At 45.9% G+C, this 26899-nt stretch overlaps 2 protein-coding genes across 4 annotated transcripts; one reads left to right on the plus strand and one right to left on the minus strand.

Moving 5' to 3' along the window:
* The first annotated feature begins 1530 nt into the window (after positions 1-1530).
* LOC130403391 (long-chain fatty acid transport protein 2-like) lies at positions 1531-21437 on the plus strand. 3 transcript variants are annotated; one of them, XM_056607724.1, is made up of 10 exons: positions 1531-2202; positions 8062-8271; positions 10426-10584; positions 11921-12108; positions 12460-12657; positions 13398-13488; positions 13632-13830; positions 14043-14140; positions 14268-14398; positions 19932-21437. In XM_056607724.1, the coding sequence occupies exons 1-10, from the start codon at positions 1725-1727 to the stop codon at positions 20106-20108; spliced, it is 1929 nt and encodes a 642-aa protein (XP_056463699.1). In that variant the 5' UTR covers positions 1531-1724; the 3' UTR covers positions 20109-21437. The 3 variants fall into 3 exon arrangements, with proteins under 3 accessions (XP_056463699.1, XP_056463700.1, XP_056463701.1); XM_056607725.1 differs by having other exon boundaries at positions 1534-2202; positions 11921-12045; positions 19932-21434; XM_056607726.1 differs by having other exon boundaries at positions 1535-2202; positions 11921-12045; positions 12463-12657; positions 19932-21434.
* LOC130403392 (long-chain fatty acid transport protein 2-like) lies at positions 20744-25988 on the minus strand. The gene is made up of 10 exons (XM_056607728.1): positions 25443-25988; positions 24610-24819; positions 24343-24501; positions 23475-23599; positions 23059-23253; positions 22793-22883; positions 22500-22698; positions 22260-22357; positions 22032-22162; positions 20744-21928 (listed from the first exon to the last, which is right to left on the minus strand). The coding sequence occupies exons 1-10, from the start codon at positions 25921-25923 to the stop codon at positions 21755-21757; spliced, it is 1863 nt and encodes a 620-aa protein (XP_056463703.1). The 5' UTR covers positions 25924-25988; the 3' UTR covers positions 20744-21754.
* Positions 25989-26899: the final 911 nt, after the last annotated feature.

A 26899-nucleotide genomic window follows, 5' to 3' on the forward strand; every position in this document is an offset into this window, starting at 1 on the left:
GGTATCTTAAAGCTATCGTGAAATAAAATAAAGGCAATTGTACTTTTTTGTTCTGAATGATTTGTAAAGTCACCATGGATTAATCTGAGGAAACAATGGTCCTTGATCAGAAGTGATTCATTCACTGCAATGCAAATATCCCAATAAGCAGTACAGGGTACTCAGTACATTCATCAATGTTACGTATAGAGTTAAACCGTTTGTTGTCTTATTTGACCTCCCCAAAACCCAATGCAGGGATGTGTCCACGAAGGGAAGAGGTCATGCGTCTGTGCTGTGATGTCTTGGATCAGCAGCACAGGACTATTGAAATTCGGCATAGTGTCAGAGGAGCTTTGTTGGTTGCAGGGTGTTCCTTTGTAGGAGGGGTGTTTGGCGGGCCACCGGGAATTAGACTCGTCTTATAAAACCCCCAAAACACATTCAAAGAGACAGAAGTGTTCTGATGCATACCTGAAATGACTCTGATATGACATCTCTCGGGGAGGGGGCCCCATCATGACATCCCTTCACACAATAATTCAGTTTCACTGTTGCCAGGTAAATCATCCATACCATGTTAAACATAGGGGGGGGGGGGGGGTTAACAGGCTGGGTTAATCCGTACCTAAAGTCTGGTGTGGGTCAGACTGTGAGCCAGGATGAGTGATAGGAATAATGAGCAATAAAAGAAGGCTCTTTTTATTTTTACGGTGCACCAGGACGTCTGTAGGTGCGTGATGCGGAACATTACGACCTTCAGGGTGATGTTTGATCTCAAGACGGGGATGGGTGGGTTGATATGTGGCTAAAAGGTTGGTGGAGGCCCGACTGTGGGAGGCAGGATGAGAGATAGGAATAGAGCACAATAAAAAGTATCTGGTGTTTGTGTTGCTATCTGGTTGTTTGACAGTGTGTGAGGATAAACATCATGGCTTTCAGAGAGATGTTTGATGTCAAGAGAGGAGATGGGGATACAGGAAGCGGCATTTGGGTCCACTGGGTAAGGGGCCTGTGTGTGTGTGAGTGAATGTGTATTGTAATCAAGTTTTATCTAATATATTATTCTATGAATCCTCTTAATACGTCTTATCTCATGACGAGAGCATTATTTTGATATGAAAAAACACGATAGTGGTTGGTAACACTAGCACTAGGTGGTAAATGGGGGGTCACCAATGGTCCAGAGGGAAACGGGGAAGATTCAGGAAAGATAGTTCACATAGATCATCTTGCTCGTCTATGCTATAAGATGTCTATGTCTGTGAGGGCTTACTGCTAAAACAGACCATTTTTCCATTCCATTTCTTGGTACACATCGTTCTAGTAGGCTACTAGGCTGAGGCTACCTTCCACCACGTCTCCCCAACGTGACTTCATCGCCGAATGGCGTTAGAAAACACCCGTTACTGCCAAAAACAACAAAAAATGGACTTTAACACTATTTTGGAGACATTTTATAAATGATACACATATTTTGAGGACTTCATGCACCCATTATTCAAAACTTCCAGTTAACCTGCACGTATAGGCCTTTAATGATTTTAAAAGCTCTAACTGCTGGTACAAACGCCACAAGGTGGAGGCACATATCTATCGGTGGACATAAAAGGCGTAAATATTTTTTTTGTGCAATGAGAGCGTTGAATAACTGCTTATAAGTCAACCTGGAATCAACAACAGACCATTCACAGGCGAACATCAGCTCAAAGGAGGGAAACCCTTCTGCGAGAACTGGCATCAGTATGATGCAAACTTTATTCACCATCCTGTCCGGGTTGGCTATCATTCTTTTATTACTTTACAGGAAATTCCCCTACTTTGTGCAGGATGTAATGCACGCTCGTTTAAATATTTGGATCAGTGGACAAAGAGCGAAGTTCCTGCAGACCACGCCGTACTTCACCGTGCTTGATCGGTTCCTGGAGCTGGCCAAGACGCAGCCAGCAAAGCCCTTCATTATATTCGAGGACGAGTTGTTCACCTACGGAGATGGGGACCTTCAGAGCAACAAGGTGGCCCGGGCTTTGAGGCAGCATGCCGGGCTCAGAGAAGGGGACACCGTTGCGCTGTTCCTCGGGAACCAGCCGCTCTTTGTTTGGCTGTTGCTCGGACTTGCGAAACTGGGCTGCGCGCCTGCCCTGATGAACTACGGCATCAGAGCCAGCCCTCTGCTACAGTGCCTCTCCTGCACCAGCGCCAAAGTCCTCATCGCCGACGCAGGTACGGATGCGTCGCGTTTATTTGTCAATATTGATGTAGGCCTCACAATCAAGGTCGGGTTTAAACGTCAGTTCACTTTCAGACAGAGAAGTAACTCTTACAATGGCATGATTGCGTCCATTCTTATGCCACCAGGTGAGCAGTGGCGGACTCAGACTGTTTGAAGGGCAGGGGCGAAAAAATAAAAAGGGCACATTCTGGACAACATGGGGCCCCACCAGCGGACACAGTGGCTTTTCTAACTTGATGGTGTTTTGTTCCCCCAACGGAGCCTTAAAGGCACCGCTGCCTGCGAGGTCCTATCCCCTAACCTTAGCAAGCGCTGCCTTGAAGGTCCCATTCGGGGCACTTGTATGAAGGTATTATTGTAGCAAAAGTCTTTAGCACCTGTAACTGCAGAATTTGAATGCGCACACTAAAGTCACAGTAAATTTGAAGTCGTATATATTTATTTTGCATGTGTACTCTAAAGTCACAAATGTGTAACAGTACATTTGTAGTCGTAGAAAAAAATATATATTTTTTTATACCATTGTAAACACAAAATAGGGTCTACGAGTACGCAAATCTGTGTTACAGGTGCAAAAATTATTTTGCTACAATTATTGCAGCGCAGTTGGTGCAAAACACATTTGCACACCCGTGTTTCATAATCTGAGAACATGCCCGCAAAGATGTGCATTCGTAAACCCAAATTTGAACTCATGCATCAGAAGTTGCACATCTGTGAAAAATTTCCTCACAAGTAAAATGATAAAGAGCGCTATGTTAATTCAGAATTTTAATGAGCGAGCACAAATCCATTTTGCAACTGCTCGAATCTGCTCCTGCAAGTCTCAGCTGTGGGTTTTTTTGCAGGTTGTTTTGCTACACGTCTAGGTGGTAAATGTGTCGCAAAAGTATTCGTATCCGTAGATGCCAGAGTGTCCGTGGGCGGGACAAAATAATCCCTCTGCGGCGCGGGATATGTTTCTTTCTGGAGAAGTGAAGAGGGCGTCCTACTGAACGGAGGTGGGTATCCTACATTATGTTAATGAAATGACTTAGTTCAAGTGAATTCCCCCCAAAGTATTTCATTAATATGCCGCAAATGTCCTTCAATGTATTTTAATGATCGCCATAACATAAGTTCAGAAATGTTAATGCAATACTTTGGGGAGAATTCACTTGAACTAAGTCATTTCATTTAACATAATGTAGGATACCCACCTCCGTTCAGTAGGATGCCCTCTTCACTTCTCCAGAAAGAAACGTATCCCGCGCTGAGTATGCTGCGATCTTTATAGCTCCATGGCTGGCACGCAGTGGGTCCCAGTGTAATTTGAGAAATGCATCCCTGCAGGCGATTTTCATTGGATTAGGAAATTATGGGCGGGACTATTTTGTCCCGCTCATGGACGATCTGGCATCTACGGATACAATACTTTTGCTACACATTTACCACCTAGACGTGGTGCAAAACAACCTGCAAAAAAACCCACAGCTGAGACTTGCAGGAGCAGATTCGAGCAGTTGTAAAATGGATTTGTGCTCGCTCATTAAAAATTTCGAATTGACATAGCGTACACAGATGTGCAACTTCTGATGCATTAGTTCAAATTTGGGTTTACGAATGCACACCTTTTGGGCATGTTCTCAGATTATGAAACACGGGTGTGCGAATGTGTTTTGCACAAACTGCGCTGCAATAATTGTAGCAAAAGGATTTGTGCACCTGTAACACAGATTTGCGTACTCGTAGACCCTATTTTGTGTTTACAATGGTATAAAAAAATAATATATATATTTCTTTATGACTACAAATGTACTGTTACACATTTGTGACTTTAGAGTACACATGCAAAATAAATATATACGACTTCAAATTTACTGTGACTTTAGTGTAAGCATTCAAATTCTGCAGTTACAGTGCTAAAGACTTTTGCTACAATAATACCTTCATAGATGCCTTACTGCTTTCATCTTTACTAACATTTAAGTAAAAATTTGACTGGAGAAAATTCAATGTGCCGCTACCATACAGTCTTTGACCGCTGACAGCCAGCTACAGAAACATTTAAGGAAGTTTTCCTTCATGTTGAGGTGATAGCTGACCATTATCGTCTCTCTTGCATGAAATGACCTACACTTGAATGATCTTGAACGCTCAAAAAATGTATATACATTTTAAACGGATTATGCAAACTGAAAATATTTAGTTTTTCTAACTTGGCATCTAATTGCGCTTTTCCACTATGGGTACTGACATACTCTTAATCCGCTTTTTGCTTTGTTATCCAGTGGAGATTTAAGTACCACTCGATGTAGCTGTTTGTCATGGCGACGCCACATGAAAGCAACGCCTCACATTCCCTGTTCGTCAGCTACCAAAGAGAGGAACGTCTGCACCTCAATAGCTAACCACAAGATGTTTTTTTCGGTTTGCCATATTCTTGCTCCAGAGGGCACATCATCATCATCAGGGGCAACCTAGGGCAACCATTAATTTTTGTTCACGTGTAAAGGGCAGCCAATAAGGCACTTTCTCTCATTTTCACCACCATAGAGGGCACTTTAGCACACTTTTTCAACCATGGGTGCACCAGACGGGCAGAAGGGCACTAGAAGGGCACCAGACGGGCAGAAGAGCACTAGAAGGGCACTATAAGGACCAGACGAGCAGAAGGGCACTATCAAGGCACTAGAAGGGCACTAGAAGGGCACTGGAAGGGCACTAGAAGGACCAGACGGGCAGAAGGGCACTATCAGGGTGCTAGAAGGGCACTAGAAGGATCAGACGGGCAGAAGGGCACTATCAGGATACTAGAAGGGCATTAGAAGGGCACTGGAAGGGCACTAGAAGGACCAGACGGGCAAAAGGGCACTATCAGGGTACTAAAAGGGCACCAGATGGGCAGAAGGGCACTTGAAGGACCAGACGGGCAGAAGGGGACTATCAGGGCACTTGAAGGACCAGACGGGCAGAAGGGGACTATCAGGGTACTAGAAGGGCACTAGAAGGGCACTAGAAGGGTACTAGAAGGGCACTAGAAGGGTACTAGAAGGGCACTAGAAGGACCAGACGGGCAGAAGGGCACTATCAGGGTACTAGAAGGGCACTAGAAGGGCACTGGAAGGGCACTAGAAGGACCAGACGGGCAGAAGGGCACTATCAGGGTACTAGAAGGGCACCAGATGGGCAGAAGAGCACTTGAAGGACCAGACGGGCAGAAGGGGACTATCAGGGCACTAGAAGGACCAGACGGGCAGAAGGGGACTATCAGGGCACTAGAAGGGCACCAGACGGGCAGAAGGGCACTATCAGGATACTAAAGGGGGCACTAAAAGGGCACCAGACGGACAGAAGGGGACTATAAGGGCACTGTTCTAGAGGGCACATCATCATAATTTATTGTATGAAGGAGCACCCTAGGTAGCCTGGCTCCGCCCGCCTAAGTACTTCCGCTCAATTTGAATTTCCCTTCAGTACTAGGTCTGGACCTGCTGTATGTAATTTGGTTTTCTGGTGCCGCCACAGCGGCCACCAATCAGCGAACAGAGGGCGTGTCTGAGAATAATGACGATAAAGTCGTACGCCAGTTTGAGTTGTTGTTGTAGGTCGGTAGTTGATTTACAATGTGCAATTTTTCCCTGATAAATTAAATTCGACGAACAAAACCTGCAGCTGTCGTTGACGGACATTTTCATGCAGACGCGCAAGGTATTTGGTTTGCGTACAACCTGCGCGTGATTCCCGGCGCATGACATACGTCACAACCAAACGTTAGCGATTGGTTATGGCAGATCCAGAGTGGCACTGGGCAGATCCAATCATTTTAAACTTCAACAGACACCCCCCTTCAAGTGAGTTAACGTTTGTCAATTGATTAGGTCCAGACTCTCTGTACAAATGAAATGCAATGAAGTGAAGTACGAGAGTCTGGTAGAACCAGGCTACACCCTAGGGGCACCTAATCATGTTTTGCACGTGAAAAGGGCAGCCAATAAGGCATTTCCTCTCGTTTTCGACACTCTTGAAGGGCACTTTAGCGCACTTTTTCAACCATTGAGCCACGAGGGGGGGTGGTCGCCCCCCCCCCCTGAGTCCGCCACTGCAGGTGAGTGTGATTAGCCGTTACAAGCCATTTGAAAATCTGTGATTTAGTGACATCACAAGTGTCCACCTGTATATTGGAGCCACTAGCGGCGCCAGGATTTTGATTGTGGGTGGGCCTCCAGAAAACTGGATGGGCCAGTTAAAATAAGCCAAAAAAAAAAACATGTACCCCTTCATCTCCGTTTCAGCGCTTTTCTGCGGCACTGAGGACAGCGACTCAGTAGCCTACCTGTGTGGCTCTTGTGTCGCTGTCCTCAGCTCAGAGCTGAAGCGGACAAAGACATACACCTTGGCAGTAAGCCTAACTTCATTTATCTCTTTTGAACGTTCAATACACAAAAAGACTGAAACGGAATTATATCTTTGGAGGGTCTGTTTCTCTCTCCATTCATTTACCCAGCACGGCGCGCAGGGAACTGTCATTATTTAACTGTTTCTTATAAATTCAGAATGACAGAAGAACTGTATGGACATGAAATAACAGCAGTATTGAATCTGACACAGCTGCTAAACACAAAAAGCAGGAAAACTATCAAAAATTATTTCTCCTTTTAGCTCATTTCTTAAGAATTATTAAATGAATAACATATCTAACCATCTAAACAACAGCATAACAATCCGAGATAACAAATAAATAATCACAAATGCACACAATTTAATTCAAACTTGCTTGTGGGACGTGGGGCTGACGGCAGGAGGCGGCGGGGTTTCATGCTGAACACAGTAAGAATCTTTTGATATTCCAGTGAATCAGTCAATTCCCTTTCAAATGAAAGCAGGGACAACGAGTTCAGTCTATCCGTCAACATTGTTGCCCTGGTGCCTGTTTTTAGCCGATTGACAGCTGAAAAGAGTCTCCACAGTAGGCCTACTTGTCGTCATCATGGGCAATGTGAGGAGGCTGTTCATGTTGGGGAAAATATCACAGGGGCATGCGTCGAGCACTTCTAAGAGTGTTTCTTTTTTTTCGTTCATGGTCTTGTTGGCCTTTGCCTTTCTTTTAAGCTGCTGCACAAAACCAGTGTGCTCTGCGTCTTCCACCAGAATGGAAAAGTGCGCGCAGGCGGGCCGGATGAGAGCCTTGTCACCAAAGGTGTCTGACCGTGGCAAGCAGGCAGCAGCGGCTCTCATGAAGCCGTATGTGTCGGGCTTGACGCTAATGTTCAGCTCCATCCTCTGCTTGTCCATAATTTAATTTCTGTAGGTCTGAGTTTTGCTGTACAGGTGATGATTTGCCCAGCAGAATCAACGTGCGTATTGCAGCCTGTGGGCAGGCAGTCCACACGTGGGGTAGAAGCCGCTGATTGGCTGAGAAGCTTTTACTCAACGCTTTCCTCAGGCTGCTTATTGGATGAACGGCTAGAATGAAAATCACTCACTAGTCACTAATAGGCCTGGGTCAAAATGGGCGGGCCCGGACCTAAAATGGGTGGGCCCAGGCCCACCCGGGCCCAATGGTAGCGCCGCGGGTGATCAGTCCACCAGCCTACCCAGTGGACTGTAGCAAATGTTGCTGATCTATCCATCATACATCTAGGTGGACACACCCACTTGTGACGTCACTAAAACACAGGCTGATTTTCAAACAGCTTGTAACGGCTAATCACGCTCACGCCTGGTGGTGCAATATCACCCCTTTATCATCGAACGGCTGTTATGGATCAAACCTGATCATGTCAGCGGACCACGCCCCTAACCCCTCCTCTCCCCCCCTCCCCAAAGCCTTTTCTGACCCCACCCTCACCTGTGCTCCCCCTCCCCAGGTGTGCGGGGGGCCGTGGAGGAGGTGCTGCCCAGCTTGCGGCAGAAGGGCATCCGAGTGTTCATCCTGGGGGAGGCCTGTAGCTCCGAGGGCCTGGAGGCTCTCAGTGATAAGATCCAGCAGGCCTCGGACCACCCTCTGTCCCCCCAGCTCAGGGCTCAGGTGAAGGCCACAACCCCCACCGCATACTTCTATACCTCTGGCACGACAGGTGAGCAGGGGTCGCAATAGGCACGCGTGCCAGCACTGGCACGGGGCAGCATAATCATTGGCACACTTAAAAATAAAAAATAAAAACTTTTTTATTTTTATTTTATTATTATTATTATTACAAGAATTCACAGCACAATGTGCTGTTTTTGAATGAGTTTCTGTAAATGTTGTTTTAAAGGCCCACTATGCAACTTTTTTTGCCAAAATTACATTAAGTATGCAGGTTGAGAGTTATGCTGATGGTTCTGCATCCATTTCTGGGTCGATTGGTGGGTGTGTCATTTTCCCATGTGGCCTCTACAGTGAAAAAGCGCATATGCAACTTGATGTGTTCGGACCGAGCGCTTCCGGATGTGACGCGGCGGAAGTATCCTCGAAAATGTAGTCAGATTGTAGTTTCGAAAATGCTTTACGGCACAGACACACACCCAAACATGGCACCGGCTAGATATAAACAGCCAGTTGCGAGGCAATTGTTGCATTCATCATGGATCAATCGACTGATAAGGGACCCAAGAGGCGACTGTCGGTGGAACAAAAGAAGAATGGACCAGAAAAGAGATCAGACACGAGTGAAAGGGGAACTATGCAACTTTTTTGGCTTGATTTACCTTAATATAACAGGCTAGGAGTCATTGCGATGGTTCCATTATACATTTTTGTTCGATTGTTCGTTGTTTCAACTCCCCCTTGTGCATCTTGGCGGAGAAAATGAATATGTTTCTGCCGGCGACCCGCCGCCCACTCTCGCGGGAGTCTCGGGTCTCGCGAAGTAACGAATTGCTTTGCGGCACAGACCCCCAAACACGGAACCGGCTCGATATAAACACAAGTAACTAAGGGATTGTTACATTCATCATAGATCAGCCGACTAAAAAGAGACAGAGAAACCCAATGTCGGAGGAACAGAAGAAGAGAAAAGGGAGACTGACCGACAGAGAGGCCAGACACGAGTAAACGTTGGGCAAGCTTTTCAGGAATAGCGTGAACTGAAAGAAAAAGAAGACTTCAAATCAGACTCCGACTTGGCCGTGTTGCTTTTGAAACTGAAAGTACCCTTGGGTGAACTTTGTCCTCGTGGTATTCTTGATGTTGATAGTCTCTGTACAAATGTGTTTGCTCAACCATTTTGTTGTGAGCCCTGTAAAAATTGTTTTCTCGACCGTTTTGTTGTGAGCCCTGTATGTTTCTAGCTTGCTTGGTTGCAGCCATATAAACACCTTTGTTTCCATTGATGTTTTGCTGTTCGTCTGTCTCGTCCCCCAGATACAGACTGAATCCCCGAATCCAGGTTCTTGTTTATTTAGATCATTATGTTGGCCAACACTCTCACACTGATTGTTCTGTTCAACCTAAGATAAAACAATTATAATCTAGGATATAAATTCTCCCCGTCAACTATAAAAAGGATGGCTTTATGTTTATTGCAACACAAATACACCATTTTAAAAATGTATAACCTTGCCTACACTTTATGAACATTTACTTCGGACATGGCTCCACGCATTCGCCGGCTTCTTTGAAAACAAATGCACATGGCTCGCTTAGAAGTGCATGGGGAAGGGTCGTCAACGAGTTGTTACGACAGTGTTGTAAAATATCTACTACGAAGCTGTAGGGGGCGCTGTGTAGAGAAATGTGCGTGCCCAAACCAAGAAAACAGCAAAGAAATTCCCGAAGTTGCATAGTGGGCCTTTAAGATGGGACATATGTAATTATAATTTGGAAGCCCATGTTGCAAATATAACAACCAAAAAAACATTTAAATGTTGATGCATGATTGTGGACTATATGGAAATAGTAGAATTCCAGGTCTTCTGCAAATGCTTAGTACTGTATTTAAGTGCCAGGACGTACAACGTACAATAAGTACGTACATTAAGTGCCAGGACATACAACATACATATCCACAAGCCTGCACCCAGCCTTCACCTGGGGGCTGGGTGCAGGCTGGGTGCACCCAGCCCCCAGGTGTATATGACTTTATCCACTGAAGCACTTGTAATCAACGTCCCACCTGGTGGTCAGAAATATCAGACAGCTGCTCTCTGAGTTGACTGGTAGTGATACTCTCTGCTGCATCAGGATGCGCTGCTCTGGACGTCCTTCTGAAGGATGTACGTCCCGGTGCTCCGTGTGTTCTGCTCTCCAGGTCTGCCCAAAGCCACGGTGAGCACGGAGGCCAAGGCCTGGGCGGCGGCCTTCCTCCTGACCCACGCCCACGTGGGCGCCCAGGACCGTCTTTACCTCACACTGCCTCTGTACCACATGTCAGGGCTGCACGCCGGGCTGCACGGCGCCATAGAGAGAGGTGAGGGGCGGGGCCAGAGAGAGGGGCGGGGCATAGAGAGAGGTGGGGCGGGGCCATGGGTGGGGTGAGGGGCGGGGCCAGAGGGAGATGAGGGAGGGGGCCATAGAGAGAGGTGAGGGGCGGGGACAAAGAGAGAGGTGAGGGGCAGGGCCATTAGAGGTGAGTGGCGGGGCATAGAGAGAGTGGAGGGGCGGGGCTTAGAGAGAGGTTAGGGGAGGGGAAAAGAGGGAGAGGGACCACAAGCCATCTCTCAGCCAAGGGTTGCTGGTTTGATTCCCTGCACCTGCTGGCAAAGAGTGAGTTTGTGTGTGTGTGTGTTCACTTGAATCCATTTGGCGTCATTCTAATGTGCTATAAGAATGAGGAAGGTAATGTTTAACATGCCTCTGCCTTGGTGAGACTGAAGGTCAGGCTTGTGGGAGGATGTGGGAACCGGTCGTTCTGGACCGCGGCTTTCATAGTGGGGACATAATGTCTTAATGTTTAATTTATCACGTTACTCAATGACCCAAAAGCATGTTTCTTCCAGCTTTTATGGCTGGTTCAGACTACACGATTCTCAGATATTCCTCCACGATTTAACATGTCACACTATACGATCACAGAGCCAGGAAATCGGGCCTTGTCTCGTCGGAAGACTGGGCACAGGGTGCGATGCTCTCAATTTGTATCATTCACGTTTGTAAGATATTTCGAAAATCTAAGGTTTAGAACTGACTGTTTTTTAACATTTTTAGGTACTCGGGATCCATTGTTGACGTCCTGTTGCTAGGCTACGTTGTTGCTGCGGGTACTTTATATCGCTCATGTCACGCGCAACGCAACTACTGTGAGGAGATGCTGCATTGAGCAGAAATAAAATCTACTGGAACCTTTATGACAAAAATGTTAAAAAACATTTATGTCGGTTCTAAACCTTAGATTTTCTAAATATCTTACAAACGTGAATGATACAAAGTAGAGAGCATCGCACCCTCGAATCTTGTAGTGTGTCTTCCAACGAGACAAGGTCCGATTTCCTGGCTCTGTGATCGTATAGTGTTATATGTTAAATTGTGGAGGAATATCTGAGAATCGTGTAGTCTGAACCAGCCGAGAGAGAGGATTGTGTGTGGTTCTACAGTACGGAATCAGTGTTATCAGTCTATAAATTGTACTAACTTTTATTGTACAATGGTTTCAAATCGATTTTGCAAAGGCTTGTTGATGCTGATTTCAGTACTTAAAGCAATTCTAGTGACATACTATAATGGGACTAGAATATAACATTGAGTTACATGCACACATCGAGGGGAACCCCTTCTACCTCATGGTCCTCCTCCTCCTCCTCCTCCAGGCATCACGGTGGTCCTGAAGAGGAAGTTCTCGGCCTCCCAGTTCTGGGCGGACTGCAGGCGGCACAACGTGACGGTGATCCTCTACATCGGGGAGATCCTCCGCTACCTCTGCAACACGCCCGCGGTCCGCTCACCACCTCACCTGCAGCCTTTCACCAGACATTCAGCCATTCATTCACCTCAAAATGTATCCATTCATGTGTTCTACTAGATGTCATAGATCATTTACATTTATAAGTCCATTTGTTGGAAGAAAGAGAAACAACATCTCTGTCGGTACCTTAAGGATGTTCGTAGAACCAAATGCCAAGCACTAACTATCACTAGGTTAACCCATTCCCAGTATACAACACAGATAGCTAGGGTAAGATGCTGCACCATGCTAAGTACTGTTTTTAAGTGCCATGACGTACAACACACAATAAGTGCATACATTAAGTGGCAGGACGTACAACATACAATAAGTGTGTACATTACTCCATGGGTCTCCTGGTTCTAAACGATGCTCTTGTTCCTCCCTGTTCCACGCCGCCCCCAGCAGGGGGCAGACGACCGGCGACACACGGTCCGAGTCGTTGTGGGGAACGGCCTGCGCGCCGACGTGTGGAGGCTCTTCCTGCAACGCTTTGGGAAGATCAGGATCACGGAGTTCTACGGGTCAAGCGACGGGAATACGGCACTGATGAACTACCCCGGACGAGTCGGCGCCGTTGGGAAGGTCAACTTCTACCACCGGGTACGTCTGGGATCGGAGGTCCTTTTATTGCTCTCAGTGTGATCTACGCCAGTGGTGCTCAAATGGGGGTACTGCTGTAAAAAAAAATCAAACTATCGATTTATTTTCACCCTGAGGAAGGTTAATTTTCTGAAAAGTCTGCAATAGAGAATCTGCGTGTTTCTCATTCAATTGTGAGTAATTGCACCCTTTTAATGTTTATGCCAAAAAAGAATTGTGCCGGTGAAGGGTAGGCTGGGTAGCCCTGCCCATTCTGCTTGCGATTTCATTACGCCCTGCATAAGGGTCTGGACTCGAGAAGAGTAATACATTTCTTTCTGCTTCTGAAACGTTTTTGCGGGAGCCAATCACCAAGCTGGCTTTTCCCCGCACGCTATTGGCTGGTTTAACACAATGACGACAGGGAATCGACGGCAAGCAGCCAATTGCGTACAGAGTCATTTGACTAAGCCCAATGATCACGCCTCTTGTGCTGAAGAAAATGAAGGCAGCTTCCCCAGACCAATGTGCAATCTACAATTGAGCTTGGTCTGGCAATAGCCAGGCTAGGTGAAGGGGGTACTCGGCTGAAAAAACATCTTAAAGGGGCTACACTATACCATTGATCTACGCTATGTTTCTGGGGGGATGGTTTGTATTGGCTAAATGATTAACTTTTTATGATTGACTCACCCTTCTCATGTCATTTACATGAGGCCCCATAGTGAGTGTATGATGATGTGAACTGTTTTGTACGGTAGAGGGTCGCTCCCTACGTGCTCGTTCAGTTCGACCCGGAGAGGGAGGAGCTGGTCAGAGACGCATACGGCCTGTGTGTCCAGGTTCCAACCGGTGAGTTCTGACAAGGTTCTGTTAAACAGCTAGAACCTTAGAACAGTTGTAAAGGACATGCACCGTATGAACGGACGGACTCGCATTCAGCTGAAAGGTTTCGGGGAGTACAGGTCAGTTTAACTTCTCCTTCCCTTTCGAAGGGGAGACCGGACTGTTCCTGTCTAAGATCACGGCCAGGAATCCCTTCGGGGGGTACCTAAACAACCCCGAGCAGACGGAGAGGAAGAAGGTGCGGGACGTGGTGGAGAAGGGGGACTTGTTCCTGAACAGCGGAGACCTGATGAAGATCGATGAGGACGGCTTCGTCTTTTTCCAGGACCGCGTCGGGGACACCTTCAGGTGCGCTCGAGTCTGGATGTCACACACGATGGATGCTGTCGTTAACTACTAAAGTTAAACTGTGAATGCATTGATAACATGAATGCTCAGTATTCACATATGTTTGAACACGACCACCGTTTCGGTGTGCTGTAGCCATAGTGACAATGTGTTGTGAGAGCCACAAAGTTCTGAAAATCTTCCTCAAATCCTGTCTGACTCACATTCTGCAGGTGGAAAGGAGAGAACGTGGCCACCACAGAGGTGGCTTCCATCCTGACCATGATGGACTCTGTTTTGGATTCGAATGTGTACGGAGTCCAGCTGCCAGGTCAGAAAATACTTTTTCTGCATGGCGTCTCAAACGTTGTCCTGCCCGACATGTTGATATGAAGATTAGTAGGAGACCATTAAAGTCCTAACTCCATCACCTGACGAAGACCACTTACTCGTTCCAGGACACGAAGGCAGGGCTGGGATGGCCACGCTGACCTTGAAAGAGGGGAAGACCCTGGACTGCAGAGAGACCTTCGCTCACATCAGCCACTCTCTGCCTCAGTTCGCTTGGCCGCAGTTTATCAGGATCCAGGTAACAGCCAGGCCGGCCCGCCGCTCCCTAGTGCGAAGGGCATCAAGTACCTGGGGGGGCACCAAAAAATAAGGTTTAAAATATATATATATATATATATATATATATATATATATATATATATATATATCAGTGGCGGCTGGTGGTTTTTAAAGTGAGGGAGGAAGGACTGCGCGCTTGGTTGCCATTGGCCTGCTTGCACTGTTGGTGTATGGTGGCATAAGAATGTGAGACTCAAGTTGTTTCAGGGTGTTTTGGTGAACTACAAAATAGCAGGGAGGGAGTTATGTGAACAAAATGTATACAAAGCCACCAGTGGCATCACTGTAATTTGAGAAGGAAAGGATGCAAAGCATATTAGTCAAATCAGGCCTACTATTGATTTGTAAAAGTAAATCAAAAAATCTGGGCCTATCATTGGGCCTATTTTTGCCCTCACTGACTGAAGTTATTTAGCTATGTTTATTTTCAGTTACAATTGCTTGTAATGCTACCAGTAAGTCATGCGTACCTAGCAAACCATGTAGCACTCACAACACTGACGTTGCCATTACTTCTGGTGACCTTGATTTTGGGAAGTCGTCTACCTCTTTCTTTGGTCGCTAACTTAGCACTGTAACTGAATGAATGGAATGCTTTTTGTAATAAGACGTTAACAATGTCCTCCGTTTCCAATGTTTCCATTGTGCATTTAGGATCTCGCTATCGCAGATTTCACTTGCTCTGCGTCTCTCAGACTGAACACCGCGGCAATGCAGACCGGGTTTGCTATCGACAGCGTTGCCAGATTGGGCAGATTTCCCGCCCAATGATGATCTTTCCAGCCTAACATGGTTAAAAGTAGCCCAATTGGGTGGGAAATCGGACCAATCTGGCAACACTGCTCAACATCCAGGGATCCTGCTTATTGGTTCATAGCGCAGACGGATAGATTTTTGCGCGAATCAGACCCCTTAAGGTCCCACCCACTCAGAGGAGGATTTTCCTCCTCTCTCCCATTGAAACCCATGTTATCCACCGGCCGCCAGTACTTTCGGGAAAATGAATGGGAGTGAACGGTGGCAAAGGGAGGACGTTCCTCCCTGAAGTAATTGTCAATAGGCGATAGGGGGTGCTAATGTCCCTTTACCCAGGGAAACGAACATTATATATTCAAAGGCAATAAAGTAGTCATATTTAAGGGCATTAATTCATTACAATAGTCTGGGCAATCTACATTTTTTATTCTCAACAATGTTAGGGAGGATCTTCCTCCCTCTCCTCAATGGAGAAGCCTCCACTGATATATATATATATATATATATATATATTACATTATTGAATTACAAAAATATATAAATTAGTTATGAAGAGGCCCATCACTCAAGGCCGGTGCTAGGCGCACCCACCCCCCCCCCCGCTTGGAAGTCCTGTCCAGGGGACAATTTAAAGATAAACTGAACTGAAATAATCAACATCGATAACGTGCTATGACCATGATAAAAAAAAAATACACAAAAAAATGTATTAAAAAATTAATATATAGCTTTTTTTTTAGCAACAAAAGAAAATGCGTCTTTTAGTATTAGAGCGCCGATGACGTCACTGGCATGGTAGGACTAGGTTGTTGCTGCAGACACAGGAACGTCTTCTACACTGCACGGCGGAAAATAGTGATTTTAATATGGCTGCTTAGTTTACGTGTTTGAGCCTGTGAGGGACATGCCTGTACTGTCCGACTGCCATGCGGTGGAGAGGGATCAATTTTAGGCACTCCACTTTCTGATCGTGTGGGTGTGACTGGTGTGCGTGTGGGTGCTGCTGGAGCATTGACACCGCCATTTAATCGGTCTGCTGCCGAGAGGTTCCGGTCAACCTTGATCATCTAATGGTGGGATTAGGTTGCATAACCTTGCACAGGGCATTTCGGATGCTGTGCGGCGAGAGAGAGGTTTTGGAAGTTGCCATGTTCTCTCTAAGGGACGTCCGAGCGGAGACACTGGAGCGCCCCATAAATAGCAACCAAGTAACAAGGCCAAAACTATCATTACCCCTCCAATATCCTTTGATGCGTTTCAGGAATATCTCCGTCAAGACAGACTCATTGCGGAAACGCATCGAGTTGTACAAATACTGTACCTACATATTCAAGGCGCTGGTTCTCCACAAAAATAAGTGGAGCGCCTCAAGCCTGCCCGCATCCAGCCTGTGCGCTGTATACAAACATTGAAGTCGAGGAGGAGATAGTAGTTGTTTAACCTTTTAGATTGAGTAAAAATACTTTTTAATGTACAGTTAGTAATTAAATTGACCAAGGGGCTGTATTTAAAGCTACAAAAATAATACAAAAAAAAACCTGTAACTTTCAACGCAACTCTAACGTCGCTTCAGGCGTCCACACGAAACCTAACACGAAACCGCATAGGTCCGGTTTTATTTGAAACTACCCTGGGACCATGGACCTATTAAAGAACATGGTTTATTATCTGCCTAATAACATGGTTATTAAAGACATGGTTTCACAAAAAAATCGGCTCCGGGTGGACGGGACCTGAAAGACATGTTAGATGCACTTTGGGAGATACACCCGCGGATGAGCATAGATGCGAGGAGGATTCACGAGCGTCTCGTTTACTTTAGGTGGATGTTGGAGGTTTACTTTCTGGTTGATGTTGATGGATATTGCACAGATGGATATTGCACAGATACATCTTACTATGAAATTACTTCTTCGAGTTTAACTCCCTCTGTATCAGCAATCAGCTAGTCGGCGAACAACGTCGGTGAGTAGAAAGGGACATTTGTGGACCTTCTGTTTACAGACCCGCCGTGGTTTAATTAGCAGCTTGGAAACATAGATCTGTGATATCTTCGGAGTAATAGTTTACACACTTTATGGTCGGAGTGCTAGCTTGTGGAGATTGACATGACAGGGGCTGATTGTCAGTTTTAAGGCTGCCAGCCATGTATTAAGGGCTGGTTTCCTGTTCAAAGGTAGCCTGTGGAAATGTATGATTACCCCAGCTGCCTTGGCCCTATATAATTCATTAATGCAGCCAAGGGGAATCCAAAAGATGATCCTCCTGTAGACCTGGTTGTTTGCTTTTCCGTAGCCATTTCAGCGAGCCTCAGAGCCTGACTTATTACCTGCTATGGCTGCTAGAGCCACAGAGTAGGAGTAGGTTACCATGCCAGTGACGTCACTGATTGTTGAAATCCAACATGGCGGCGCCCTGTAACACTTTCACCCCTTTCACCGTACAATTTAATCCCTTTTAGCAAGTTCAGCCCTTTTTAGTTATTGTACCAATGAGAAGGCAGACAATACATCTGTTATATCAACTAAACTTCAAATTTCAGTTCAGTTCCTCTTTAATGTCGAGTCGCCTAGGGCACCGAAACGGCCAGCGCCGTGTTACACCGAATTCTGCGACCCACATTTTCTGCAACATGCAGGTGTGCATTATAACAAAAACATAAATAAAACATAAGATTTCCGGTGGGTCTTTCTTTTCTTGATACTAACATTAATTCTAAACAGCATTTTACACAGCAGCCTATAATAGGAAATGCTCAAAGGTAAATCAGCGTAATTTAACAATGAATGTAGCTTTTTATGGGTGAAGAAGCAACGGTGAAGGACCGTACTAAACGCCCTATCCATTGTATGGGTCTGTAAAATGCTAATCAAATCAATCAAATGTATTTATTAAGCACCTGTAATAAAAAGGCAAATGGTTGGGGGGAGATGTTATGTTTTATGTATGTTTTTGTCATGCCTGTCTACGCTTCAAACTCGTGGATATTGCAGAAAATATGCAACAGCGCCCCCTGGGGTCAAACTTTTCGGTGGGTCGCATAATTCGGTGTAACACCGGCCCTGCAGCCAGGGAACACGTCGACGCACCACTCGTTCATCAGCGCTAACTCGTTAGTGCCAACTCGTTAGTGCCCACTCGTTAGTACACACTCGTTACTGCTATCTCGTTCGTTAGCACTAAGGAGTTAGCACTCATTTGTTAGTGCCAACTCATTACTGCTAACTTGTTAGTTCCATCTCGTTATTGGCAACTCGTTAAGATCTAAGATCCTGAGTTAGTGCTAAGGAGTTAGTTGGTCAAAGGTTCCTCACCTTAGGGATCTCTATTTTTGAGGTAAAATCTGTAAACATGCAGACACAGTCTTTTTCAGAGGGGGAATGGTCCAGGGTGTGTCTGCGTGTTGAGTGTAGAGGATATGAGTAAGTGTTGTGTACGCCTTGAAGTACCCTGTGTGTTTAGAGAATGATGAAATGGAAATAGAGCAGATACAAGGGAGGAAATCTAAAAAGGAAGCAGAAGGAGTGGCTTTCTGCTGGGCTTCAACACAATGGCTGAAGAGGCAGGACAGGAGGTCAATCAAACAGCACACCCACTCCAGTGCATGTTGCAAGCGCAAGGGAGAGCAATTGTGAATCACAAGAAGTCACAAGCTACGCAGATTTAGGTGGAATATGATGGAAATTACCAAAAAAGAGAAACATGTTTTGCCTCAGCAGTCGAATGTAAGCCAGATATGTCAATGCAATGTTATCTAAGTGGAACCGTATTAATCGTACCATCCTACCAGGGGTGGACAGTAATTTGGTCCGTACTTAAGTAACTTTTTAGCATATCTGTACTTTACTTGAGTATCATTATTTTGTGAGTACTTTTACAAAACTACACCTCGTAGAGGAAAATCGTACATTTTACTCCACTCCATTCGAAAAACCTGTCGTTCCTTCCTTTCCAAGACATGCATGCTGTGTGTGTTTGTGTGCGTGTGTCTGTGTGTGCGTGTGTGTGTCTGCCTGCACGTTCCCCCTGCGCGCGTGAATGTGATTGTGCGCACGTGTGTGTCTGTCTGCGTGTTGCCCCTGCGTGTGTGTGTGTGTGTGTGTGTGTGTGTGTGTGTGTGTGTGTGTGTGTGTGTGTGTGTGTGTGTGTGTGTGTGTGTGTGTGTGTGTGTGTGTGTGTGTGTGTGTGTGTGTGTGCGCGAGTCTCTGCCGGTGTGCAGCATGCGTGACCATAGACAATAAAGTGACAGATCCAAAAGTGTACCGTTCAGAACAAATGGTGATTCGTGCAGTTTGGGCGGGTTTCTCCCAACTTTGCAATTCGATGGCTATCTTTTTAGCCTTCGAATTACGACGTTTAAAGGGAGTACTTCCACCATTACTGGAGTAATATTTTACACTAGGTATCTCAACTTTTACTCAAGTATGTGGTCCGAGTACTTCGTCCACCACAGCCTCCTACAGAGGACGCTAGATTGTATTTGCCTATTTTTGGTTCCCATTAACTACTTTGTGTTCTGTTCAGCCACTGGCGGCATCTGAGTAGAACCAAAACCAAGCGCTACACCTACGTTAAGGTGGACAGGTGGTGGTGCTGGGGGATTGAGTCGTATGAATAACCATCTCCTTTACTTTGTTACGTTATTAACCATTAATAATGGTTTCTTTCTGCAGATGCTTTATGTGTATACTATCCTAACCGGTCGCCTGTGCTCTGACTGGACGTTTCTTTTCCAGAATGACCCTGAACTCACCGGCACATTCAAACAGGTCAAATTCAGGCTAGTGAAGGAAGGCTTTGATCCGAGCACCATCCGGGACCCGCTGTTCATCGTGGACCCCGGCAGGAAGACGTACAGTCCCCTCACACAGGACTGTTACGACTCCATCTGGTCGGGGAAAGTCAAACTGTAATTTGAAAGAGGTCAGATTGTAAATGGAGGGAAATCCTCGGCCAAACGTATTATTCCACCGACTAGCTTGAAGTCTTATTACTGCTCGGACAGAATGTTTCTGCCCGTTATCGTTATGTATCATTAGCTGAGCATTATCAACAGGGGAGCCTCTGACCGACTTTACCATCATCCCTTTGATATCATACCTGGAGAGGTGTGTGTGTGTGTGTGTGTGTGTGTGTGTGTGTGTGTGTGTGTGTGTGTGTGTGTGTGTGTGTGTGTGTGTGTGTGTGTGTGTGTGTGTGTGTGTGTGTGTGTGTGTGTGTGTTCCACACAGCTGTGAGGTCATCGTTGACCGACAGCCACATCGCCTGCAACATGACACATTTGGGCCGGTTAACATCTGTGGTTAAATGTGACGTACGATTGATACAAGTTGCATTGAAAAGACTGACTGTCAACGACATCAATGATTGACCAATATTATCAAGGCCCATTTCACAACCTCTTTCTGCCTAATGATTGACACTGATAACCGCAGAGCAATGAAGAAACGTATTTCTCCCTTCTCAACATGGTGATGTTTGAGAAGTGAAGTTTGTGAAGTTTTTTTTGTTATCAAATACACACTACTACACACACAGAAAGAAAAGATGCACAAGAACATTATTATTCGTTCTTAGGTATTCATCCAATTTATTTCACTGGCACTTTAAATAAGTTCATGTTGGCTTCCAAGACAAAGACCGTCATGTAATGTTTTCAGAACAATAAAAAGATTTACAAAAGCAGGTTTTGTCACGAATCATCGTTACTGTTAAAACCAGCCGACTCGTTACACACCAGGTCCTAACAACAAAGGACAAAGGGCATGATTGTAATTATTGTACAAATGGGGTAACTGTAGCGCGTTTGGTAGGAAGGAGAATGAATCAAACATAATAAATGTTTAACTACGGACCCAGCAGAACGTTCCATTCCAGGCGAATATTTAAACTCACTAAAATATGTGTAATTTCTTTCACAAATAGAAATCGGAAGTTACAATATCATTTAGAATAGGTGGGCATAGGTAACTGTCTGAGTGTGTGAATGATGGCAGGTTTAGGCAACCATCATCCATAAGCCGTTTCTCACTATAAGGCCCCTAGTGTAGTCGGTGCACCTGCATCTTTTTAAAGTGATTAATGTTAAAGCAATAACTGGTTAAGAGTGCCATCCAGTAATGAGACTTGTTCAGGATTGCCCGTAGTGCAAACACTCTTCGCTGTTCAAAATGGACCAAAGGTGACTCAGTGTTTGCTCTTTTTATCTTTAGCCAAGTTCAACAGCATAATCACTTATTGTCACTCAGGTTTTCCGACAAATTGTTAGTACTGCACACATTTCCTGCCCAAGCTTTGATTTTTTTTAAATGACAACACTGTACATTATTTAAAAAATGTATATATTTAATACGATGATTTAGCAAGATACACAAATAGGATGCAATATTAAGATGTATTACAGAGTTAATATACAGATGATTGTGTTTTATTAAAACCAAAATAAAAGCTTAATGTCATTAACATAATTACTCCCTGATGATCCTAAATCAGAACCAATTTTTTGAAGTCATATCAGCCATGCAGGGCAGATCTCCGCCGTGTTCCCTGCTTTGAGGGCTTAGAGCCTGATCCTTCCCTCTGTGATGCTGTTGAAGATGTCCTGGGTCATGGGGACATAGCCCTCACTGCTCTCCAGGTAGTACAGCGGGTCTGTGATGACCGCAGGGTTGAATCCCTCTTCCATTAGCCCTCGCTTCATTTGCTTATGGGTCCCGGTCACCATCAATGCATCCTGATGAGCGATGCCAATTATTTTGGGAAAGCAAATTGATTTCAGGAGTTAGAGTTGATATTGGTATTAGACGGGTATGCTGAACATGTTGCGCCCGCTTTACCTGGATCCGGATGAACTGGGGTCTTGCATACGCAGGCAGGCAGGATTTGACCTGCTGGTACGTAGCGCTGCTGTCAAAGTCCTGGCCTTCCTTCAGCGTGAGAGCCGCCATTCCAACCCTCCCCTCGTGTCCTGATCAAATCAAACAGTCACACAGTGCTCTTCAGGTCACTCACAGGGTCACGTGATGTTAGTTATGACGCTGAGACGAGGAGTAGGAAGCTCTTACCAGGCACGGCCACCCCGTATACGTTAGCCTCCTCGATACAGTGCACCATCACCAGGTGGTCTGTCACCTCGGTGGTGGCTACGTTCTCCCCTTTCCACCTGTGTGTGTGACGGGCAGACGTCAGGCCGTAGATCCACAACAATAAACACTGAATCATTCACTCAACCACAGCCGTTAACGGACATGGAATGCCTTCGTAGGATCTTAGTCTGTCGTTAGGCTTTTCTTATCTGCACTGACCTATAAGTGTCTCCGATCCGATCCTGGAAGTAGACGAAGCCCTGGTGGTCGATCTGAAGGAGGTCCCCACTGTTGTAGTAGATGTCTCCCTTCACCAGAACGTCCTGCAGCTTCTTCTTCTCCGTCTGCTGCTTGTTCTTCGCGTAACCTCTGAACTCAGACCTCGGGGTGATTTTGCCAACCAGCAAACCGGTTTCTCCTGGCGTCAACAACACACTCGTTCAGATCTGGACGTTTGCGTACCATCGGGGCTTTTGATTTCTCAAAGTGTGACATGGTGCGTTGTCTCTCACCCTTCGGGACCTCGATACAGAATCCCCGGGAGTCCCTGACCGCCTCCTCCTTCTCCGTGTCATACTTTATTAGGGCGTAGGGTATCGTCATCTAGAGGGAACCCAAGAACCATAAACACCAGACATCCAAGGCACGTGGGACATAACTTAGAACCAATGCCTTATGAGGCATTGATTTGATGTACTCTGCATGCTTCGAAATATCCTTACTAAACATCTACTGAATGAACGCCAATGCTCAGAAATTCAAGATCATCTGCTCTCACCTTTTGAAGGAAATTCTCTTTTCCGATAGCGCCAACTTTTCCGATGTAATTAATGAAACCAATGTTCCCTTCCGTCGCTCCGTAGCATTCACAGATACGGATATCTCCGAAGCGTTGCAGAAAGTCGGACCATGTGTCAGCTCTTATGCCGTTCCCGATTGCCATGCGGACCTTGTGGTCTCTGTCACTGGGCGACTGGGAAGAGGAAGAAGAGCAGGAGACAAAAGGTGAGGTAGGATGTAATCAGTACCCTTATCTTGTCTCCTCTTGTCTCTATCCAAACTGTTGTTTTGCTGTACAGGTGAATAAGCAGCTGCCCTGTTGAGTTTTACAGGTGAATAAGCAGCTGCCATGATGGGTTATACAGGTGAATAAGCAGATCTCTTATGATGATGAGTGAGGAGCTCTGGGTGTACCGTCGCCGTGCTGCAGAGGTAGCGCATGATCTCGCCGATGTACTGGATAACCGTCACGTCGTGTTTCCGACAGTCGTTCCAGAACTGGGAAGTGGAGAACTTTCGTCTTAAAACCACAGTGATCCCTGGAAAAGCAGAGGGAAATATCTGAGAATCATTCAATTCAATTCAAATAACTTTATTTTTCCGTTAGGAACTTCAGATGTGGAGGAGCAGCAGGGTGTGTCCATACCCAACAGTACACAATAAACAAACACACACACACACAAGCGCGCGCACACACACCCCATCAGCCCCGCAGAAAATAAAAACCTTGCCTAAGCCTAATGAATAAATAGTATTACCTCCAAAGTGGAGGAGAAATAAATAAATAATTAAAAAAGGATTCCAGGCATTAAAACGAGAGGATATAGTTCAAAGAGGGGTTCAACCATTCAAAAGTCTTATGGATGCCGGGACAAAGCTTGACAGGGCTCTGTTTGTCCTTACTGTAGGGGCTGTATTGAACCGAGATGTACTTCAGTACCAAGACTGGTTGAGTTTGCTTTACAAAGTTACCTCATTTAATTACCTTAAGGACATAAATTTATAGATGCATGTTGCTAAAACTGAAGTTTGCACTCCGGTAAAACCTACATTTTGTTGCCTTGTAACCTGTTACTGTGTAATGACAATCAAGTGAATCTAATCTAATCTAATCTTATCTAATCTACTTGATTAAATGGATTCAGAATAGATTCACTCAGAATCATTACCAGGTCTCAGTCATTGTGTGATTTTGTCAATATGGTGGACGATGATTACGACCCAGGAATACACGTTCTTTTAAAGAGGAAGAGGAAGAGGTGTTCCCAGCGAGCGCCTTTACCTGTCTCCATGGCCCCACAGAGCCCCATCATGAAGCCCGAGGAGTGGTAGAGCGGGAGGTACAGGTACAAGACGTCGTTCTCCCGGACGTTAGACAAACTAAACATGAGCGACGCCTGCATCACCCGCTCATGAGTCACCAGCGCCGCCTTGGGGAGCCCTGCCACACAAGAGGACGCCCGTAAAACATGCGGCACGGAGCCGAGGTCACAGCCGCAGAACAGCTTCTCTCAGCCGGCTGGGAGAGAGGACCAGCGGGGCCACGTACCGGTGGTCCCTGAGGTGTAGATGTACATCGCTGGGCCCTTCAGGGTGATGTTGGCCCTGAGGTGGGGGGACAGGGGCTGGTCTGAGGCCTGCTGGATCTTGGCACTGAGCCCCTCCATGCCCTCAGAGTCGCTGTCGTCACTCAGGATGAACACGCGGACCCCCTGCTGTAGCAGGGTGGTCATCACCTCTTCCACCGCCCCCCGTAGTTCTGAGGAGAGACGGGGGCAGGTCGTTGGGTCAGGCGGAAGGGGGAGGAGTTTAACTGGTCTATGGCCGTTTGGCCTCTTCCAGTCAGACAGGTTCCCCTGGACTACATAAATATGCAGTCAAGGGGTAACTCCATCAACAAGGTGTTGAGTGACAATGAGTCACAATGAGTGAATCAAGACTCACAAGGAGTGACCCTCACTTGTTCAGAGTTCACCTGGACATGATGTCACATATAACATGAGCAGAAATGTTTCATGAGCAGAGTTGTTAACGAGAGGAAGAGCCACAGGTTAACCTCATTATTCCCAACATGTTTTCCCTCTGTTAATTTTGTTAACGTGTTTATAAACAGTGGTGACTACCGATGGCTACCATTGGCTAGCGGTGACTATTGCGCAAGCCATGCCGAGCAGACCCTTCCTCGTGCTGGAGGTTTTATAGCGCAGTTGTGACGTCACAGCCTGGTTAAGTTACCGGTGGGTGAAACAGAATCGTGTTTGATTTAGCCGAATCACCTGATTTTAAGAGTTGAGAGCGACTGCACCAATACACAATGAATACACCATCATAAACGTCTATCCCCATGTCTGGATAAGGAGTCATGACGGTTGAAGAGAGCACCTGTAGCAGCGATGAGGACCTTGGCGTCGCAGCACGACAGGCAGTGGAGCAGGGACTTGGACCTGATGTTGCTGTTGAGCAGAGAGGCGATGCAGCCCACCTTGGCCAGGGCCAGAGAGAACCACACGAAGAGCGGCTCATTGCCCATGAAGAGGGCGACGGTGTCACCTCCCTTCACCTGAGCGTGGGTCGACAGCACCCGGGCTATCCTGTTGCTCTGTCTATCGGCCTGACTGTATGTGTGAGAGGTGCCTTCAAAGATGATGAAGGGTTTCTGCGGGTGCCTCTCCACCTTCTCCAGGAAACATCCCAAAAACGACGGACTCAACTTCTGCTTTCTTTTCATCCGAGTCACGCATCTAATTGCTCGAAACGCATAGCCGAGGTCGTGAAAGATATACGGATTCCTGATGTAAAGAAATAATGGCACAATGGCCAGACCCGCAAGTATATTAATAATACTAAACATGGCTGTGAACATGGAGGACGTCAACTGTCTACTGCTACTGCTCTCTCCATGTTCTGGATCGACTAGGTCCCAGGGTCAGAAGTCTAGTGGGCGTGTCCCAGGAGCAGAAGTCCAGTGGGAGTCACCGCTTGCCGACTAATGCGGCCCTCTGATTGGATGGTAAGTCAATAATAATAATAAGCCTAGTCCGACTCATCGAGCGAAACGCAAACGTGAATATGGGGATGGTCACGGGAGGTTAGACACCATCAGTCCTATGTCAAACTCAGAGCTATATCCAAATAATACGAGAATTTAACTTAAAATATATTGACGTAACTACATACACATTTCGGTGTGCTGTATAAATGCTGCTCATATATTTAGCCTATATATATATATATATATATATATATTAATTTGTTGCTCTGTGGTAACCCAATCAAAGACGTTGCGTACCACCTGTATACTGAATCTTTCAGTTCAGTATTAAAAATAAGACATTCACCTATATATATATTTATATTTATATAATTATGTTTGTTCTTGAGATGCATCCAAATAAACCACTCTACTCAATAGCAACGACCTATTCCTGTTGAACTGTTTATTCTGCTGTGATCAAAGTTCCTAGTTGCGGCTAAGACATGAGCCTACAATTACATTATTTATCGTGAATGTTTTCCTGGTTCCTGTTTGGAGTTCTAGTATAGGACAACTCCTGTGCTTCAATGATAGCTAACAAACATAACCATAGCCAAACATTGCTTCAATCTAATGCAAAGATATTTATAAAATCGAAACCATCTAAAATTCATTTACATGCCTAAAATTATTGAAAATTGTTATAAGGATGCATTGACGGTGAACGGAAACCATAAGAAAATGAAGCGTGGGCTAATGGAAGAGGGATTCCACCCCGGGGTCATCACAGACCCCCTGTACTACCTGGAGAGCAGTGAGGGCTATGTCCCCATGACCCAGGACATCTTCAACAGCATCACAGAGG

This window comes from Gadus chalcogrammus, chromosome 14, assembly GCF_026213295.1.
Source record: "Gadus chalcogrammus isolate NIFS_2021 chromosome 14, NIFS_Gcha_1.0, whole genome shotgun sequence".
Taxonomy (NCBI): Eukaryota; Metazoa; Chordata; class Actinopteri; order Gadiformes; family Gadidae; genus Gadus; species Gadus chalcogrammus.

What these genes read in the sequence shown, in the direction of transcription:
- LOC130403391 (XM_056607724.1), top strand. Translation starts at nt 1,725, where the DNA reads ATGATGCAAACTTTATTCACCATCCTGTCCGGGTTGGCTATCATTCTT. An exon ending in AGGTCAACTTCTACCACCGG is followed by an intron (nt 12,658 to 13,397) that starts GTACGTCTGGGA and finishes TTTGTACGGTAG; the next exon opens with AGGGTCGCTCCCTACGTGCT. An exon ending in GTACGGAGTCCAGCTGCCAG is followed by an intron (nt 14,141 to 14,267) that starts GTCAGAAAATAC and finishes TACTCGTTCCAG; the next exon opens with GACACGAAGGCAGGGCTGGG.
- LOC130403392 (XM_056607728.1), bottom strand. Translation starts at nt 25,923, where the DNA reads ATGTTCACAGCCATGTTTAGTATTATTAATATACTTGCGGGTCTGGCC. An exon ending in CTGTGGGGCCATGGAGACAG is followed by an intron (nt 23,600 to 24,342) that starts GTAAAGGCGCTC and finishes CTGCTTTTCCAG; the next exon opens with GGATCACTGTGGTTTTAAGA. An exon ending in CCCAGTTCATCCGGATCCAG is followed by an intron (nt 21,929 to 22,031) that starts GTAAAGCGGGCG and finishes ATCGCTCATCAG; the next exon opens with GATGCATTGATGGTGACCGG.